The 19,660-nt window shown below is 38.6% G+C and overlaps 1 protein-coding gene across 3 annotated transcripts in view; it reads right to left on the reverse strand.

Moving 5' to 3' along the window:
* LOC134804530 (insulin-like growth factor 2 mRNA-binding protein 1) overlaps window positions 1-19,660 on the reverse strand; it is a 99,605-nt gene that overhangs the window by 15,090 nt on the left and 64,855 nt on the right. The window contains exon 1 of one of the 3 annotated variants that reach the window (XM_063777622.1): window positions 1,964-2,363. The exons of the other annotated variants lie outside the window; for them this stretch is intronic. Coding sequence (XP_063633692.1) covers window positions 1,964-1,992 — 29 coding nt within the window. The 5' untranslated portion in view covers window positions 1,993-2,363. Of the gene's footprint in view, window positions 1-1,963; window positions 2,364-19,660 lie in introns of those variants that run through there. 3 annotated transcript variants of the gene reach the window in all.

Consider the following 19,660-nt stretch of genomic DNA (forward strand, 5'->3'; position numbering starts at 1 on the left):
TTATGTGCCCAAGGGCCCCAGCATAGTTTAAAGGCTTCGTCACACAGGCGCGTTTTCCAGGCGGGGCGTGAGCGGGGCGCGCCGCTTTTACATATAAAACGCTCACGCTCCGCTCACGCCCCGCCCGGAAAACGCGCCTGTTTGACGGAACCTTAAGACGGCCCTGTTGCCATTTGAATGATATTTGGCCTAATATCCCTAAATGCTTGGTCATGCTACGTCATGCAATTCACTTCACATCCTCAGAAAGTTAGTTGCTGGATAAAGTCATCGTAGGAAAGTCACATGCCATCGGGTGCACCCTCAACGCCAACGGTGTCACTCCTCTTATTAGGACTAGCCAATCCTTAGCCACAAAGTGCGAAGTATAAAATATACTTGGTCAAGCAGATCTTGTCAGTAGAAAAAGGCGGCAAATTTGAAAAATGTAAGCGCGAAGGGATATCGTCTCATAGAAAATTTGAATATCGCGCCTTTTTCTACTGACAAGATTTACTTGACCATCTATATATACTTTTAGTGTAGAACCAAACCCGCAATCGCGAATACAAGTTGCCTGTTAATTATGTACTTACCTACTCTGTTTCATAAGTATGTTTCGGCTGATAAGATGTTTTCTGTGGGAGAGCTAATTTTTTTCGGTCTTTTGTGGTTAGTCTTAGGGCATGGAAATGGTTATAGGTTGATTAACTTTTATAACACTCCCCATAGTCGCCATTTTTCGACTTGTGCCACGAAATATCAAATTAATACCTATAAAAATACTAATAGAAACAATGCTGCCAACATGTCTGTTAAGTTATACAACCATGCCAACAGTTCAATTTATCTGGTTGTCTAAGTTTACAAAAATTTTTCAGCAGCAGCAGACTACATTATCCCCAGATTTTGTATAAAAAATGTGCATTTTCTCCTGCGTTGTCGTTTTTTTTATAGAATGTAGGAATATTTGATGTGTTAATGTGTTTAATGGTTGAGATCACTTAATTTTATTTGAAGGATTCTGAACCAAAAAACGTCTAGAAAGATTTGACATCGTAAAAGAAAATAAGTGTTTTATATGTTGATTAATTCGTAAACAACAGTGATTATTTAGTTTCCACTACTCAAGGTCGCCTTTTTCCCATTATTATGAATATGGACACAGCTGTTCTTTCAAGCCAGGCAAGGTAATAGATGACCCGTGAGTTCGAAATTACGCCACACGGGGGAGGGGGTCAAGGGTCAATAAAATGATGAAATTAGTGGGAGTGAGAATTCATTTGTGGATGAACCCTAGGGCTAGGGCATTATTGAGCAAGTTTGCGCTTATAGTTTGTGATCGCCATGGACGACAATTCTCAGGTATTATCGGAACAAATTGGAAATAAAATTTACACGAAATAGGTACATAATAAGAACCAAATATGTATATCAATTTATGTAGTTTTCAGTTAATATTTCAAATTTTACGTTACTCTGACTGAATGAACCTTTATTAGGTGACCAATATTGGAAAAAAAAGTACAAAATTCTTATTACTTTTCCTTTTAATTAAAGTCAATTTATTAACACAGGAACAGGATTTTGACCTTACTGGCCAGAAATGACAATAGGTAGGAAGGTAAACTTAACTGCAACGAAGAATTACTGGTACATGGTCAACGGGGACAACACGGTGATCTGTTCGGAGACACAGTTAAATGTGGGTTTTGCATGCGAACTATGTAACGCAACTGTTTTATCAATAGCCGGTCGGCCGGTTTCTGTACGAATGAATCACGAAGGAAGCGAGCACCGCGCGCCTGCACTGCCGGCAGGCGGCACCGAGCCGCCGCCATTTTACTTTACCAATACGAACCACGTGCTCATGTGCATTTAATTAACTCCTTTACAATTATAGTCCATCTATACAGGTAACACACTAGCAGTAACCTAACGGACAATAGCAATCTACCAGAGAAATGCAACTGCGTACCCATACCTGCGGTTTCTCGCCATTCTGAAAGCCATTAGCCGGTTGTTGAAACAGCACGCGCTCCAATTGGATGCACAAGAACTAATTCTAGACAAGTATATCACTATTTGAACTGTCCGAAGTAATTAGACTATATGAAATAAAGCTTGTTTGCTTAAGAGCCAACAACAATCACGGACGAGTGCAGTTGGAAAGTACATTAAAAGTAATCGGCGTCAGTGATGAAATGAGTAGATTCGCAGGAAACCTGTAGCGCGAGTGCGAATGTTGCCGTGTGACTGAGTGGTGCGGTGCGGTGCGGAGCGGGCAGAACGCGTTGTTCAGACCGAGCCGGCCTGCATTGCTACGGCGCCCGCTACCCGCCACCCACCCGCACTCACTGATAAAAAAATAACAAACCATTCACTCCATTACGCATTACCTACTTACTCAGAGCACTATCAACGTTTTGACATAGCCGATAAAACAACTTCCAGAACTGAAAATCGAAACAACGATAAGCAGTGTGGCTATAACCTGTTTGGCACTGACAAACTCTATAAACCTAAAATTATGAAATTTGTGAATCCCACGTATATGAAGGTATAACAGCTGTCAAAACTACAACAACCCAATTTATAGTGCAAGACTGTAGTCTGTATCGTTGATTTTGGTGAGAGAATGTTTGACAATAGCCAAAAGCAGAATGTTCTTTAGCAAGTTTCTACCTAATTAATAATTAATTAAATTAAATAATTTAATTTTTGTTAACCACACTCTTTCACCACACCAACCTTAGGAGAATACCAACATCTGTAAGATATTACAAATCAAACACAAATGTAAAAATAGTATCTAGTTCAGCCCTCTGCTCGTTCATTGAAATCGGAGTTCCATTTTTTTAAATTTTTTTAGACCCTAGATCCTAAACCCTGGACCCTAGACCCCGGACCCTAGACCCCGGACCCTAGACCCTGGCTCCTGGACCCTTGATCCTAGACCTTAGACCCGAGACCCGACTCGACTCTACTCAAGTCAACTTTATGACCGAAAATACGGAAAAGTTTGTCGTTTTTTCCCACCATTTATGATATTCGAAAAAAAATTAAGTATCGGTGTTCAAAAATATGGTACATACGATTCATACGAAGCTCCTGCATCTTTTGACATCAATGCCTTTCGTCTATCTTTATAATTTTCGGAAATATAGCCTCTTCTATGTATAGTATATAAGTATGTATATCGTCGCCTAGCAGCCATATTACAAGCTTTGCTTAGTTTGGGGCTTAGGTTGATCTGTGTAAGATGTCCCCAGATATTTATTTCATATCTGGGAGATCGAGGTTTGCTCGGAAAACATATAAAAACTCAAAAATGCGCGTTTTCCCAGAGATAAGACCTAGCTAGATCGATTTTTCGTCCCCAAAAACTCCCATATAGCAAATTTCATCGAAATCATTAGAGCCGTTTCCGAGATCCCTGAAATATACAGATATTTATTTCATATCTGGGAGATCGAGGTTTGCTCGGAAAACATATAAAAACTCAAAAATGCGCGTTTTCCCAGAGATAAGACCTAGCTAGATCGATTTTTCGTCCCCAAAAACTCCCATATAGCAAATTTCATCGAAATCATTAGAGCCGTTTCCGAGATCCCTGAAATATATATATATATATAAAGAAATATACAAGAATTGCTCGTTTAAAGGTATAAGATATTTATTTATTTATAGCCGAATCTCACTCTTGGAAAAGAACCCTACATATTTGGAAAAGAAACACTTAGTGCGGTGCGACCATGGTTAAAATAAATTACCCGTGGACCCACTGTGGTTCAAAGCAGTGGGATCACGGTTAAAACAAAACGCGCGTGAGGATAGTGGTGTGGCGCACTAACAATTTGTCTTCGGCAATTTACAAACGTGAAGCCGTTCAACTTGCCGGGTGGTCAAAAAATAAATGCATTCCCGTTTCCAGGGAGGTTTTGGGATTATACTGATCAACTTTTACTATGGGACCAACCCCGAAATCGCTCAGGACCGCTTCGTCATCTTTTGAACTTGTCATTAAGTGTCAACATTCCTATATCGTCACTTTCCTATCTTGTCCACATTTCTATATGGCCCACAGTGCAGTGCTGGCATTGGTGGAGGCCAATAAAACTTTTCATAAGGCAGGATAATGGATGGTAAAATAATGTTGACGAGCTGGCACTGTGTGGTCAAAATAGGAATATAGACGATCTGAGACTGGGACTGTAGTCAAAAAAGTTAAGTGGACGAGTTAGGAAGGTGACGATTTAGGAATTGTATGCTGACGACATGGCATTGTGGACGATTTCAAAAGGTGACGAAATAGGATTTTGGACGAAGGTTTCGTTTAACAACCACGCCAAGCAGAACCCAATTAAAAAGTTGTAGATCAGATATGCGCTAAGAACATAAAGAAATATTTTCGAACCTCGAAAGACTAGACGCCTCATATGCTACACGTATCTAATTTGCACAATTCAGTGTAGTTGTACTATTAAAAAGCAAGGAACAAAGAGAAATTGGTTGGCGGCGGCGGCACGTGCGACGCGGGCCACCTGCCGACAGGTGCAGGGCCAGCCGCGCCTGATGCACGCTGCACAATCATCGCTGCCGCCAGCTTGCTAAAGCCAGCGCGAATCTACACATTTTTTCGATTACATTATTATTCTTACATTTAACATGGTATCAGCTAAAAATATCCATCACTATTACAATACATAATAGTGACATAATACTTTATGTGACTAGCTCTACTACTTACATAATGAAAGGCATACTGCTCGTTATAATTCACCACACGAGGGTTTTAATTTAATCTATATACTTTGCTTTATCTAGAGTTAGACCAAGTGACGACTGCAACGATTTTGAATAGCACACACGCAATGCAAGTGTTATTTATACATCACAATTTCATAGAAGTTTGACGTTTAAAATAACACTTGCACCGCGTGTGCTATCAAAATCGTTGTAGACTTTTCTTGGTCTAACTCTACACATATTTGATATGTACAGAAACCGCATGTTTCGATCGAATGTATTTTGTAAACATTAGCAATAATCAAAAAGGTAACAAATAACAATCCTTGTCCATCAGAAAATTCTGACTGATATTTATACTATTTATAGTTAATCTTTACGAGTATTCATTGCGTGTCTTAACGGCCTTAACGGGTATTTACTTTAGACTTTACACGCACCGTACGGTATTAATGAAGATTTTACCCATCATTTCGGATTTTTTAAGTAAACTAATTAATAGAGATGCCACGAATATTCGGTATTCCGCCTATTCGGCCACTTTGCCGAATATTCGTTAGTCGGCCGAATGTTACCTACTATTCGGGCGAATACCGAATATCTGTTGCACCTACCTAAAAAGAAAAATTACACAAAAAAATAACCAAAAACTAGGTATAAGTAATTAATATTTAAAATGTATTCTTGGAAAGTAGCTAAATACGAAGGCACGTTTTTGAGCATTTGTCGATTACTAAATATTTTATTTTAATCATGGGTCTGATTTGATTGACTTACTTTCATTAAAATTCTGCTCAACATAAAAATTTAAATCGTAGCAAACGTTGTGCTTTGTTGGCGAACAGTTTTCATAATAATTGTGACTCAAAATGTTCGCATGTCATGCCGAATATTAGGTATTCGGCCGAGCGAGAGAGGGGCCGAATATTCGGTATTCGGCCAAATTCACTATTCGGGGCATCTCTACTAATTAATATACTCTAGGTCCAATGGGGTCCCAGCGCGCATAAGTTGTTCGTAGAAATCGCGAAGCGTCTGGTTGACGGAACTGGTGACCGAAGAGCTGGCGGTTACCTCGCACAACGTATCAGCATTGCGATTACAGCGAGGAAATCCCGCCAGCATCCTTGCCACAATCCATCCATCCTTGGTACAAGTCTTTAAGGGCTTATAATATTTTAGATTTAAGCTAACTATTGATTTCTATTAGTAATACCACTGTATATATCTTGTTTGTAATTAAATATTTTTTTCCATTATAGCCCGGGAAGTATCAGTATCAGTATTACAAATTACTTTGACTGCCCTCCCTGCCTACCCACCAGGGGGGGTGGCGGATGGCCACCGGGCTGGATTTGCTTAGCTTTACGTATACTACATCTGTGCCAAGTGAATTCATCCGATACCAAAATTTGCACGTCCCATACATTGGGTGACACTACTTCCCTCACTATTAAATGTCCTGGTTTATGGCAAAACCAAACTGAAACTTGAAGTTATTCGGGTAGGATAAAGTAACTAGATTAGATTAGAGAATGAATTAGTAAACAAAACCTACAAAAGCGATTATGACACCTCTGAACTGGATGATGAAATTGATGATAGTCTGAAGACCAAAGACCACCTACGGCGACAAATTGAAGTAAAATTCTATAGATACCTAGACAGATCCCCTTAGCTGCTAAATTCTGAATTGATATGTACTCTGGCCAAGAGGCCAGCTCAGTCAATAAAATAGAAACAGAAGACAAATTTAAAAATGTAGACGCTAAGGATCCATCACTCATATAAATTTATTTTTATTACTATAAAATTAAATTAGTCCGAGAAAAAAATTGTCCCTGGACACCTAACAATTTTTCCCCACAAAATAATAAAAAGTATTTTAATTTTTTTATATTTCAATATTAAATTACCTACATAAGTAAAAATGAATGCGAGGCCGAAAACACGATCCAAACGATGTAAACCACGATGTAAAGATGTGTTGGACCCGAATAATGAATATCTTCAAGGACTCTCGTATCACATCTGTGCGATATAAGAGGCAAAGTAGTTGAATAAAGTATTGGGCGAAGACACGTTCGGCCTTCTTTTATTTACAAATGTATCTCGTGCTGGAGCTGGACACAACTACATAATATATAATAGCAATGAATTCAAAAATCTATAGGTACGCTCCTTCGCCGGGCTGGGCCGGCCGCCGGGGTAGGTATTATGTATTTCCGATGGCCGGGCTGAGTTTCCGTTTCATGAAATGCCTATCAGAACATTCAGAACCTCCTGGCCTGGCCCTTTAGCTAGTGCCCGGTGACTGTTTACTAGTGTCCGACCGAAACATGTTTTTTTGCCGAAACCGAAACCGAATGTTCGGCTTTGGCTCTAGTTTCGGCCGAAACCGAACCTTTTGTAGACTTGTTAAAATCGTTGAAAAAATGTCATAAAACCGCTTTTACACCCATATTATGGGGCTGTCAACACCCAATGTCCTTGAAATTGATGTTACTTAAGCAGTTTTTTAAGAAAATTACTAGAGTTAGACCAAGATAATTCTGCAACGATTTTGATAACACACGCAGTGCAAGTGTTATTTTAAACGTCAAAACTTCTATGAAATTATGACGTATAAATAACATTTGCACTAGTTGCACTGCGTATGCTATCAAAATAATTGCATAATTTTCTTAGTCTAACTCTATTCATTCACCATCAGTCAAGCTAACATGTAGATACAGGGTCAACCAAAAACGCGAGCGCAGCGAGCGCGAAATTTTTTGCTAAAATATCGCAAGGCCGGGTACCGATCTTCACCTGGGCCTAAAAGTCCGAAGTGTCCCAGTGAGGCGAACTTTCATGAGAAGTCAAAGCCGCGCTTCAGGCTTCAGGATAAGTAGTTGAGCACAGACTCCAACCAATGTCCATTGTATTAAAAAGCGAGATATTTCCTTGAGCGCTGGTGGCCTAGCGGTAAGAGCGTGCGACTTTCAATCCGAAGGTCGCAGGTATAAACCCCAGCTCGTACCAATGAGTTTTTCGGAACTTATAGGTATACGAAATATCATTTGATATTTACTATTTGCTTTTCAGTGAAGGAAAAACATCGCGAGGGAGCCGGACTAGTCCCAATAAGGCCTAGTTTACGCTCTGGGTTCGAAGGTCAGTCTGATGGCAGTCGCTTTCGTAAAAACTAGTGCCTACGCCAATTCTTGGGATTAGTTGTCAATTGGACCCCAGGCTCCCATGAGCCGTGGCAAAAATTCCGGGATTACGCGAGGAAGATGATGAGTTTTCTTATTATTCCTTTGCCCAGGCCCAGTAACATGCGACAGTGCTATCTCATTAACTCCGATACAATTAGACAGTGTGCACGTTATAGGTATTAACAGCCTCTTAAGACTGCGTCTAGTGGCGCATTCATTAGTGGAAATGTGTTTTGATAATAAACCAATTAATTACTGTACCTATACATGAATCAGTATATGTAGGTACATATTAATATTGTTGTCCTACTTATTCCCCAACTTTTGGTCTTTGTCACATAGTTTAGTTTCATAGTACGAAGTACCATTTCGTAAGTTTCGGCCCGGCCGAAAGGTTCGGCCGTTTTTTGGCCGAAACCGAAACTACAGCCGAAACATAATTTTTTGGCCGAAACTGGCCGAAACCGGCCGAAACCGAACCTTCGGTCGGACACTACTGTTTACACGAAATAAGGACAATAGGACGTTTTAAATGTAATATGTAATTTGTTATGTTGTGGTAGGGGAGCCCAAGAGGGGATTTTTGTGTTTACTCGAGCGCGTCAGATTAAGATATGAATGATATCTTGCTACCCCGTGTAGTCTACCTTTACCCCTTTTAGCCAACTATGTTGAGCCCTTGGTTGGTGGGGGGCTGGTGGGGGGTTCAACAAATTGTTAAGCAGATTGTGGATTTGGTCATATTCGTCCAAATTTACGCTATAATTGTGCTATTACTAAATCTGATAATTATTTGCACGCATTTCCTTAATCTGACGGTTACAATGTAAAAATTAAGGTTCCGTCACACAGGCGCGTTTTCCGGGCGGGGCGTGAGCGTTTTATATGTAAAAGCGGAGCGCCCCGCTCACGCCCCGCCCGGAAAACGCGCCTGTGTGACGAAGCCTTTAGGCGTCAAACTTGTGTTCGTCAGATTAAGAAAATGCCTCCAAATAAGGTGTTATATTAAGTTACAGAAAAAATATAGCATTGACGTGGACAAAAACGACCAAACCCACAAACTGCTTAACGATTTTTTAAACCTCCACCAACCTCCCGAAATTTAAAAAAAATTGTAGACGCTTTCCGGCTCGCTGGAAAAAAAACTTTATATAACTTTTTTTCTTCTTATCATCTAATATTTCGATTCCAATAGGTCTGTATGACGCTCGAGTAAATCCCGATTTAGCATCGTGGGCTCCGTGGGGGCAGTATATGTATAGGAAATTGTGCTCTACTGCACCAATCAAGGCCTCTCCTAAAGTTCGCATTAAGGGGCTACCCGAGGTTTTCATCGATTTTTGACAAGTTTTGAATCGTATCTCCTTTTTTTTGCACTACAGATAGAATTATAAGACAAACGGTTATCGGTTTTTCAATCTTTAATCTCCGGTTTTGTCCAACGGATTTTGAAAAAAATGAATACTTACTTATTTTTTTTGATTTTTTGTCTAAAAAAACACTTTTCGTATCTAGTTTGCAGTGAAGGATCTTATGGCTCCTCTACACGAATGGCCAAGGCCGGCCAATCCAAGGGACGCAGCCATGCGGTAGACTGAGATAGCAATATCACTTGCTCCCTCTAATGCATAAATGCGTGCCTTGGATTGGCCGGCGTTGGCCATTCGTGTAGAGGAGCCATTACATGTACGAAATCTACATATTTAGGTTATTCTTTGACGTCTCGAAAAACGTGTCCAGGGTTTTAATTTTAAACTAATTAACTCAAAAGTTATGGCCAGAAAACCAGTTATTTAGCCTAAAATTGTTCAACTTTGATGCCAAATATCTCGAAAACAATGAACTTTGAAGTAAATATGGGATACTATATTGCTTAAAGCCGTTGCTGTTAATGTAATAAGCTACAAAAAACCGGGCAAATGCGAGTCGGAACCGCACACGAAGGGTTCCGTACCATTATCTATAAAAACGGTCAGGATATCCAAGTACTGACCCCGCCCGACGTTGCTTAACTTCGGTCAAAAATCACGTTTGTTGTATGGGAGCCCCACTTAAATCTTTATTTTATTCTGTTTTTAGTATTTGTTGTTATAGCGGCTACAGAAATACATCATCTGTGCAAAAATTTCAGCTGTCTAGCTATCACAGATCACGAGATACAGCCTGGTGACAGACGGACGGACGGACGGACGGACGGACGGACGGACGGACGGACGGACGGACGGACGGAGTCTTAGTTTTACCCTTTGGGTACGGAACCCTAAAAACATTAGAAAACTAAGGGATTCAGATCGAAGGTCATTGGCGTGGGGTAGCCCCTTAAGCCCTTGCTACACGGTCGCCGACAAGCCCCCAGACCGCGTGGCCTTGGTCCGTCCCGGACCGTGTAGACAGTTGTTTCCAACAAAATTTCGTTTGACCTCCGGACGCCCTTGGCATGCGAGCGCGCGCCAGCGACCGCGGTCTGAGCGGTCGGTCCGGAACCGTGTAGCCGCCCGTCGCCGACCGCACTAGGCCATTTCGCTTGGAGGACGCGCCGTGTGCGCTCGTGTGGTTAATAGCCATGCCATGGGCAAGGCTCGGAACCGGTTTTAAAAATAGCGGTTAATACCGGTTTATTTCGGTTTTACTCCGAACTTTCATAAGAACGAGAACGTTTAAAGAACTTTATTTTAACCTAAATAAACCGGTTTATTCGACGAGCGACCGACCAGACGGCCGGGCCGGCGCGCACAAGGTCACGGCACAAGTAATTACCTGTTTTGTTTTGAGACTTTTGAGTTTAGAAATACGCGTGCGCCGCACTATGGGCTGAAATTCGGCTCTCATTGACATAGAAACCGAAGTTGTTATTTATATCTTTTTTTCATAAATAGGTTTGCCCAGCATTGTTATGGGTAACCTATGAATTTTAAACGATTAGGAATGAAAATTATCGAGTTACAAATAAATAAAAAAAATATGAAGCAGGAACAAGAAATAATTTTTACTCAAGAACCGCAAAACAAATGGTAATATCCTCGCAGGTGGTGATACTACGAATAATTTGTGATTTTTCACATACTATAATACATATATCCGTCAACGGAAAGCACAAAAACCAAAGTCAACATTTTAAGGTATTTTTTTTTGCCCAGTATGTTTATGCTAAGTTATAAGACTTATAAGTTTCAGACGTTTTGAGTTGAAAATAGTAGAGCTACGATTTTTTTCAAAAAAATGTTATGAAGCCGGAACAAAAAATCATAATATCTCAATAACCGCAACAAATACGGTAATATCCTCGCAGATGGTTACACTACGAATTATTTGTTATTTTTTGGCACCCTACACATTTCCGAAACGGGTGCGGTTTTTTTTTAAATCTTTTATTGTTTCTTTGGAAAAGACACGGAAATCGACCTTGACATTTTAAGGTTGTTTTGATTAAAATGGGGCTTGCTCAGCATTCTTTTGCTAACTTATGAATTTCAGATTAGTTGTAATCAAATATAAAAAAAAATATTAATTACCGTATTTGTTGCGGTTCTTGAGATACAATTTTGATTTTTTGTTCGGGCTCCATATTTTTTTTTTAAATCATAAATCATTATCAACTCAAAACTTCTGAAACTTATATCTTAATATAAACATACTGAGCAAAACCCATAAAAAAAACCTTAAAATGTTGACTTTGGTTTTTGTGCTTTTCCATAGAAACAATTAATGATTTAAGAAAAAAACGCACTTGTGACGGATATATGTAGTATGCCAAAAAATCACAAATAATTCGTAGAATAACCGTCTGCGAGGATATTACCGTATTTGTTGCGGTTCTTGAGATATTTTGATTTACGTTCGGGCTCCATATACATATTTTTTTAAATCATAACTCCACTATTTTGAACTCAAAACGTCTGAAACTTATAACTTAGCATAAACATACTGGGCAAAACCCTCGGAGTAATTAACAATGGAGCCGCCATTAACAGGCGTTCCCCTCTGTCGAAAATAGGCGGCCAATGGTCAACCACATGTCAACCATATGTATGGACTGACGTTTATCTGACATGACGTACCTATACATTTGATGTGCCCCTCCCCCGCAAAAAACGGCAGACTATTTTGTACCGAAAATTTTAGACATGGCGTCTCCGTTGGTTATATCCTCTAAGGCAAAACCCATTTCAATAAAAAAAACCTTAAAATGTTGACTTTGGTTTTTGTGCTTTTCCATAGAAACAATGATTAAAAAAAAACGCACCCGTGACGGATATAATATATCCGTAGAGGAGGATATTATCCTCCTAAGGCCCAGCCATACAAATGAAAAATCCAGAATTTGCCTCTGAAATTTTAACCTTCATTGCAGGGAATAAGTTGATTTTGGTTTTGTTTGAAAATTGAACGATACAAAACTAATGCGACTGTTCCAATTGAACATGATTTAAATTTCATCGAACTGAATAAATACTATAGGTAGGACCTTGGGCCTTAGGAGGATATGTAGTATGCGAAAAATCACAAATAATTCGAATAATAACCACCTGCAAGGATATTACCGTATTTGTAGCGGTTCTTAAGATATTTGGATTTTTTTCCGGCTCCATACTTTTTTTTTTAATCATAACTCTACTATTTTCAACTCAAAACGTCTGAAACTTATAACTTAGCATAAACATACTGGGCAAAACCAAATTCAATCATAAATACCTTAAACTGTTGACTTTATTTTTTGTGCTTTTCCATAGAAACAATTAATGTTTTTTTTTTTAAACGCACCGGAGACGGATTCATGTAGTATGCCAAAAAATCACAAATTATGCTAAATATTTTTTGTACATAATAAGGTCTTTAATTCGTCCACAATTTAATTTATTATGGTTTGTTACGTACATTAGTCATATATAGTTAGTTAGCTTTAGTAACGACAATAGACGCAGTTAAATTATTGACGAATTATAGCTTTTATTATGTAAATACCTTGTAGGTATTTGATTGCAACAAAACATTTAAATATAAATATGTACTTATACTTATCCATCATATACCTATTTTTTGCACTAATTTTATCAATGCACTGAATGAAATGAACGTCTTTCCCGAAGCAGAAGTTTGTTACAAATGCAGAATTAAAGAAAACAGAGCTTGTTTATTGTGCGTTGGAATAAACCGGTTTTAATAGTTCTTAACCGTTTAATGTGACAAGAACTTTATTAAAGCGTTCCCCTAAAAACCGGTTTAAAAATAACCGTATTACGGACAAAATCGAAACGAAAAGGTTTTGCGCTGAGTACATCATAACGGTTTGGAAATTTAACCGGTATCCGAGCCCTGGCCATGGGTACTCAGTAGCATTTCTAATAATTCATCAAATACTTTCCTCTTCATTCTCAGAAAGTTATGTATGTCCCCGTAGCGTAGTCCAGCAAATTAATTAAGTTGAAATGACTCAACAAATGCCGTTTTTTGAGCCAGCGTTTCATTTATATACTTTTTTCTTTTTTTACAAGCTTTTTATTAACTTGCAATATACCTAATGTAAGTATGTTTGTACGGGTCAAATCTTGCAAGTTAAATTAGATCCACTTTCTAGTTTCCGATGGAGCTGAAAATTTTGCATACATATATAAGTCGGGTGATAATGCATTATTATGGTACCATAGAGCTGATCTGATGATGGAGACAGGAGGTGGCCTTACCGCCATAGGAACCCTGTGATAGAACATCGCGCCCTAATTGTGTTTGGGGTTTTTAGAATGGCTGCTATTTAACTGATCACCAGATTTAGTAAAATTTAATACCAAAAAAATATATTTTACCACCCTAAAATAATAAAATTGATCACCAAAATTATAACACCATTTTAATGTAAAATGATTACCAATTTTATTACATTTTACTATCCTATTAAAGGAAATGACACCTAACTAATCATTATTAACCCAAAAATAGTAAATGATTACCAAATTACAAACCCCATTTTAATGTGAAATGATAACCAAATTTTTACATCTTACTATCCTATTAAAGAAAATGACACCAAAATAATCATTGTAAACCCAAATTCATAATTTACTATTACCACTAAAATTGTAACCACATTTTAATTAAAAATGTGCAAAAATTTAAAAATATATCGTTATCCTATTAAATTAATTAATTCACTTCGTCACCTTTTTCTAGTAGCATTTTATTTCTGTAACAGTCGCAGTTCTAACCTAACCTAACCCACTTTTCTAGTAGCATTTCGTTTCTGTAAGGGTCGCAGTTCAAACCTAACCTAACCCACTTTTCTAGTAGCATTTCTTTTCTGCTAGGGTCGCAGTTCAAACCTAACCTAACCCACTTTTCTAGTAGCATTTCTTTTCTGAAAGGGTCGCAGTTCAAACCTAACCTAACCGACTTTTCTAGTAGCATTTCGTTTCTGTAAGGGTCGCAGTTCAAACCTAACCTAACCCACTTTTCTAGTAGCATTTCTTTTCTGCTAGGGTCGCAGTTCAAATCTAACCTAACCCACTTTTCTAGTAGCATTTCGTTTCTGTATGGATCGCAGTTCAAACCTAACCTAACCCACTTTTCTAGTAGCATTTCGTTTCTGTAAGGGTCGCAGTTCAAACCTAACCTAACCCACTTTTCTAGTAGCACTTCGTTTCTGTAAGGATCGCAGTTCAAACCTAACCCACTTTTCTAGTAGCATTTCGTTTCTGTAAGGGTCGCAGTTCAAACCTAACCTAACCCCAATTTTTTTGCAGCATTTCGTTTCTGTAAGGGTCGCAGTTCAAATCTAACCTAACCCACTTTTCTAGTAGCATTTCGTTTCTGTATGGGTCGCAGTTGAAACCTAACCTAACCCACTTTTCTAGTAGCATTTCGGTTCTGTGAGGATCGCAGTTATAACCTAACCTAACCCACTTTTCTAGTAACATTTCGTTTCTGTATGGGTCGCAGTTCAAATCTAACCTAACCCACTTTTCTAGTAGCATTTCGTTTCTGTATGGGTCGCAGTTGAAACCTAACCTAACCCACTTTTCTAGTAGCATTTCGGTTCTGTGAGGATCGCAGTTATAACCTAACCTAACCCTAAGATTATAGTAGCATTTCGTTTCTGTAAAGGTCGCAGTTCAAACCTAATCTTACCTACTTTTCTAGTACCATTTTGTTTCTGTAAGGGTCGTAGTGCTAACCTAACCTAACCCACTTAACTGATAGCAGTTTAACCTACTTTTCTAGTAGGTGTAACGAAATGCTACTAGAAAAGTAGGTTAGGTTAGGTAGGTATGCGGTGCGGGGTACGGGGGGTTGAGCGGGAGGGGCTAGTAATTTTGACATTAGTTTACTTTATTTGGTAATATGTATAAATTTTTTGGTAATCATAGTGGTTTATTTAGGTGAAAATATCGCATTATTTTGGTCTTCAAGATTCGGTGATCATTAATGATTTTTGGTGATCATTCAATATACAGTGGATTTCGGATATAACAACGATGAAGGGACCACCGAAATTTCGTCGTTATATCCGGAAGTCGTTATAGGCAAAGTTAAAAAGATAAAGACATGTATAAATTTAAATCCGAAACGTGTGTACCATTGCCCACACTGTTAACTGTACATCGGTGGACCTTATGCCTTTTGTAATAAGGTCCACCGATGTACAGTTAGAGGAGTGTTGCTGTTTGTACGTTTCGAACGAGTGTTCAGGCTATACCCCCTACTTAGTTAATATCTACCTATAAACAGAAGGTCACCACATTTGCTAACCATCTGTCGATGTAAACAAAAGATAAGAAAGTAAAGCTCTATTGTCCTTTGACGACCGACTCCGGTCGCAATATCTGCATGGTATTTCTAAGAACTTGTTACAAATGGTTTATTAAAAACCGTCGCTACACCCGAATTCGGCGCTACACCCGAAGTCGCTATATCCATATTAATCTTGTACTAAAATATGCTTTAAATTCATGGGACTTGGATTTTACGTCGCTATAGCCGAATGGTCGCTACAACCAAGGTCGTAATAAATGAAATCCACTGTATTTGGTATTTGAATACAATTTGAAGTGCAGTCGTAATTAAAACGGTGGTACTTTTGTATTTTAGGCCTTATTTTTTTGGTGTTCAGTATTTTTTTTTGGTAAGCATGATTTTTTTATTTAGGGTACCAAATTATTTTTTGGTGGTCATTATATATGTAGCCTTTTAGAATTGTCTCGACGAGTATTAGTAGCCTGTGGAAAGAAAAGTACAGTCAGCGATAAAAGCTTGTACCAAAAATGAAATTTTTGCCAATAACTTATTTTTTTGTCATTGCACTAGTATGTAGGTTATGAAATTTGGCGCCCCGGCCAATAATTTCTGCCGCCCCAGAAGTCAAGGAAGAAAAACAAAATGCAATCCGCCAGGGGTGGCATACGCCGCCCTTAGGGCCATACGCCACTGAGTAGGTACTAATGCCACGCCAACTTTCTGAAAGGTTAGGGGCCATTTTGTGCGCTTGCAATACGTGTTGTCCGTCCGCGAGTTCTGAACACACTGTGGTTTGCCACCGTCTAGCCAGACAACTCAGACGGACCCACACACCAAGGACAGACCAAGGTCAGACGGTTAGTAGGCTTGTCGGCGACCGTGTAGCAGGGGCTTTAAGAGTATAATGAGCGTTTCTTTTATTTTTTGCCATTTATATATACTGTTTTGCCACTTTTGTGTTTATTTCTACTCAGAATCACGAGCTCTTTCGATTCTAATAGGATAAGTTTGCGGTCAATCTTAGAGACAAGGGCCTGTGCAGTAAACACAAAAGTGTAAACGTTCTAAAAGCAACACTAACCAAAGAATGGGACAAAATATGCTTGGAGGAGCTGCGGCATTTCGTTGAGAATTTTAATAAAAGTTTGCGTTTGTGTATCAAAGCGAAAGGAGGCTATTTTGAAGACATTAATTTTAGTTACATAAAAAAGTGTACTTTTAATTTTTAACTTATTTTGTACTAGTTACGTAACTACTTAATAAAATAATTAGAAAAAACGTTGTCAACGTATTTTTGGGCCACCCTGTATAGGTATATTCAAATACGTATCTCAATTCAAGATAAAGCACCGGCAGTCAGCGAGGCTAAGCTAAACCTAATACTACATTTAAAATGACATAATATCATCCAAGTCATCTGTTTCCATTACAAGATGAAAATATTATTTAATAGTCATGGTGTACATGACAAAAGTGGGATTTACGGCAAATGATGGTGATGGAATTTTCTTTTGTACGGTAGCTCCTTTTGACTCACAAGCGCCACTTGCACCATCCCATTAACCCCGAGTTAACCGGTTAAACCTGGAGTTACCATGGTTACCAGTACAATTTGACACTAAGTTAACGGTTTAACCGCTTAACCTCGGGTTAGTGGGATGGTGCAAGTGGCCCTAAGGGGCTACCCGAGGTTTTCATAGATTTTTGACAAGTTTTGAATCGTATCTCCTACTTGTGCCCTTCAGATATAATTATAGGGCAAACGGCTATCGGTTCTTTAGTCTTTTATCTCCATTTTGTCTACCGGATTTTGAAAGAAATGATTTTTTTTTAAACGTTGTCTAAAAAAAGCACGTTTTCGTATCTAGGTTGCTGTGAAAGATCTAACATATACAGGGTGTAATCGTTAAGTGTAGCCAGGCGATAATTCCGTAAATATAACAGATATCAGAAAACTTCAAGTTGATATCGAAAGTGCGTTACCTAATGAGTAAAATTACATTAATTACTTTTTTTTAATAATAGCAAAAATATCCCAAACATTAACTTCAAACCTTCCCATACATTTAGTACGACGACTCACCCCTTAAAGAACGTCGGTGTCGTAAGAGATAAATCTTCTTGAGATTCATTATTTGCGATAAGTAATAAACTTTAATAAAATAATGAAGATTCCGTTTATGAAATAATAAATCCTAACATTTATTTTTTAATAACACCGCAAATTTTAAGAAAAGTTAATTTAGAAACATTTAAAGAGGGTCCGTCAATGTATCGCACAAGAAGGGTGTCACTTCGAGCAACTACTTAACTGTAAACAAAATATGTACTTCCTTAAAAAATAAAAAAAATCATAAACTGTAGTTTTATTATTTTATTACAGTTTATTATCGCAAATAATGAATCTCAAGCAGTTTCATTTCTTACGACACCGACTTTCTTTGAGGGGTGAGTCGTCATACTAAATGTATGGGAGGGTTGGAAGTTAATGTTTGGGATATTTCTGCTTTTATTAAAAAAAGTTATAACTTTGGAGTAAATATGGGTTACTATATTGCTTAAAGCCGTTGTTCTTAAGAGCGCTCTTACAAGAAAAGTCGAAATAATGCAAAATTGATGATACTAGTCGACAAAATTCAGGACTTTGCGCTCATTATTAGAAACAATGAGTACGTGTTCCAGTAAAAGCGTCTTCTTATCTTTATAAATATCGTTGTAAATATTAGAAAAAGGACTTATTAAATTAGTAATGATTTTTTTTCTGATGGTCGTTCCCGAAAAACTCCGTGAAGCACTGAATGGCGAGCTCTTATTTGGAAATGTTGAGAATTTTACTCTGCTAAACCTGGCTATTTTGTATTACTAATACCCTGTACTTTAGGCATATCAAACTATATTTTTCCTACATATCTTTGAGAAAGAGAAAATCAAAGTAAAACGAACTCGATTTTCTCTCCGAAACAAGTGTCAATTCCTACGAAAATCTACTTAATAGCGAAGTCATTTTCATACTCAAGCAATCTGCAACGTTTGCTTATACTGTTGGTATACATTAGTGTTTATGAAATTCTACTATAATTTTTTGGCAATTTTTTTAAAACTTCTCTATATTACCGATGACGCGCGCTGCGCCAGCTCAGTGCCGCGGCAGAGCTTGTAGAGGCAGGACGTGTGTCGGTCGGCTCCGCACATTTTCAACGGCAACGACGAGGTTTTTTATCATTGTGTGCGGCGGGCGCCGTGTAAAACGCTATACTGTGTGCGTGTAAACCGCAACGAGAGACTTTGATCCTAGCACCGTTTTTATAGTATTATAATTTATAATGGTACAGTTTAATAAACTACCGGACAGGATTAAAAATATTTGAAACGACTTGACATTCTATATGTATTTATTTGACTCAAGATAGTTTGACTCAGGGTCTGATGATGGAGCCGGAAGGTGGTCACCGGTATCAATCAACCATGCAACTAAACCACTTCGTGTTTAGGCTCGTTTTATTCATCTCAACAAGATCTTTGACACAAGATAGTACTCAGGGTCTGATGATGGAGCCGGAAGGTGGTCACCGGTACCAATCAACCATGCAACTAAACCACTTCGTGTTTGGGCTCGTTTGATTCGGCTCAACAAGATCTTTGACTTAAGATAGTACTCAGGGTCTGATCATGGAGCCGGAAGGTGGTCACCAGTACCAATCAACAATGCAACTAAACCACTTCGTGTTTAGGCTCGTTTTATTCGTCTCAACAAGATCTTTGACTTAAGATAGTACTCAGGGTCTGATGATGGAACCGGAAGGTGGTCACCGGTACCAATCAACCATGCAACTAAACCACTTCGTGTTTGGGCTCGTTTGATTCGTCTCAACAAGATCTTTGGCACAAGATAATACTCAGGGTCTGATGATGGAGCCGGAAGGTGGTCACCGGTACCAATCAACCATGCAACTAAACCACTTCGTGTTTAGGCTCGTTTGATTCGTCTCAACAAGATCTTTGACACA

This window comes from Cydia splendana, chromosome Z, assembly GCF_910591565.1.
Source record: "Cydia splendana chromosome Z, ilCydSple1.2, whole genome shotgun sequence".
Lineage (NCBI taxonomy): Eukaryota > Metazoa > Arthropoda > Insecta > Lepidoptera > Tortricidae > Cydia > Cydia splendana.